Raw genomic sequence first — 1,972 nt, forward strand, 5'->3', positions numbered from 1 at the left:
TATATAAATGTTACAGAACATAATTACAGAAAATAATAAACATTTACACTTTACAAGCTCTCATTTATTAATATTAATTAAAACCTTATATATATATATATATATAGTATTCTTAGTCTTTTTTAAAGTTATTTTAGTACTACAAGTTACACTAAAGAAAAATGAGAAATGTTGCTTTGGTAATATTACAGATACATTTTATTTTATTTTAAGTAACAAAATTGTTTTTTAAATGCTTTAATTATAGTTAACGTTAGTAATGCTAACTGACCAGTATATTTTTACAGCATTTATTGTTAACTTTGTTAATGTTAGTTATTAATAAAAATATGTTCCTGGTTTCTTCATGTTAGATCACAGTCTATTAACTACAGTTAATTACATTTTGGTTTAAAAATATGTAAATGTTGAGTATTAGTTAATGTTAAAATTGGTAAATGTAACATTATTAGTGAATGCAAGATGCATAAATGCTGTAATATTACATAATAATAATAATAATAAAGATTTTAATAATAATCTCTCTCTCTCTCTCTATATATATATATATATACAGTATATTTTAGTTCTGTCGCACGATTAATCACATACAAAATAAAAGTTTTTGTTTACATAATATATATGTGTGTGTACTGTGTATATTTATTATGTATATATAAATACACACACATGCATGTATATATTTTAAAAATATTTACATGTCTATATTTATATTCATAATATTTATATTATAAAAAATATATTTAATATATAAACATAACATATTTTTCTGAAATATATACATGCATGTGTGTGTATTTATATATACATAATAAATATACACAGTACACACACATATATTATGCAAACAAAAACTTTTATTTTGGATGAAAATTACTCAAAAACAATTTTTTAGCTAAATTGAAATGTAAATGTAAAATGACAAAAGCACACTACTAAATTACAAAAAATAAAATAAATTAAGTTTAAGTGGAAGTACTGAAATACTAAAACCAAAACATTTTAAGCTAAATAGAAATATTAATAATATTAATAATACAAATAAATGACATTTTAAATAATGACAGTGCTAATAGTATTAATAATAATAATGAGAAAAGCACAGGTTGTGTGAGTGAGCTCTGATTGTGAAGTGTGCTGTTTTCTGTGTAAAGCTGTGTCGCGGTGAAGACGTGCTCGTGATGTCAGCAGAGCAGGAGAGCCATATCCCAGAATCCTCTGCTGACCTGAGCGTGGCGCGCAAGCAGATCCTCTCGGCTCAGTTTGAGTGTTACCTAAAGATCATGTATGATCCGCCGCGCAGAGACCCGGGTGAGATGCACACACACACACACACTCACTCACACACACACACACTCGCTCTCACACACACACACACACACACACACACACACTCTCACACACACACACACACACACACACACACACTCTCACACACACACACACACACACACACACACACTCTCACACACACACACACACACACACACACACACTCTCACACACACACACACACACACACACACACACTCTCACACACACACACACACACACACACACACACTCTCACACACACACACACACACACACACACACACTCTCACACACACACACACACACACACACACACACTCTCACACACACACACACACACACACACACACACTCTCACACACACACACACACACACACACACACACTCTCACACACACACACACACACACACACACACACTCTCACACACACACACACACACACACACACACACTCTCACACACACACACACACACACACACACACACTCTCACACACACACACACACACACACACACACACAGGTTTGTTTTTGTGAAAAGTGGGGACATCTCATAGGCGTAATGGTTTTTCTACTGTACAGATCGTATATATTCTATTGCCCTACACCAACCCTACCCCTAAACCTACCCCTTACAGGAAACTTTCTGCATTTTTA

At 32.8% G+C, this 1,972-nt stretch overlaps 1 protein-coding gene across 1 annotated transcript in view; it reads left to right on the forward strand.

Annotated features, from left to right (window-relative positions):
* LOC107701245 (calcitonin gene-related peptide type 1 receptor-like) overlaps positions 1–1,972 on the forward strand; it is a 26,692-nt gene that overhangs the window by 6,499 nt on the left and 18,221 nt on the right. Inside the window, exon 3 of the mRNA XM_016503207.1 lies at positions 1,155–1,355. Coding sequence (XP_016358693.1) covers positions 1,155–1,355 — 201 coding nt within the window. The remainder of the gene's footprint in view (positions 1–1,154; positions 1,356–1,972) is intronic.

This window comes from Sinocyclocheilus anshuiensis, unplaced genomic scaffold, assembly GCF_001515605.1.
Source record: "Sinocyclocheilus anshuiensis isolate Anshui unplaced genomic scaffold, SAMN03320099.WGS_v1.1 scaffold1514, whole genome shotgun sequence".
Lineage (NCBI taxonomy): Eukaryota > Metazoa > Chordata > Actinopteri > Cypriniformes > Cyprinidae > Sinocyclocheilus > Sinocyclocheilus anshuiensis.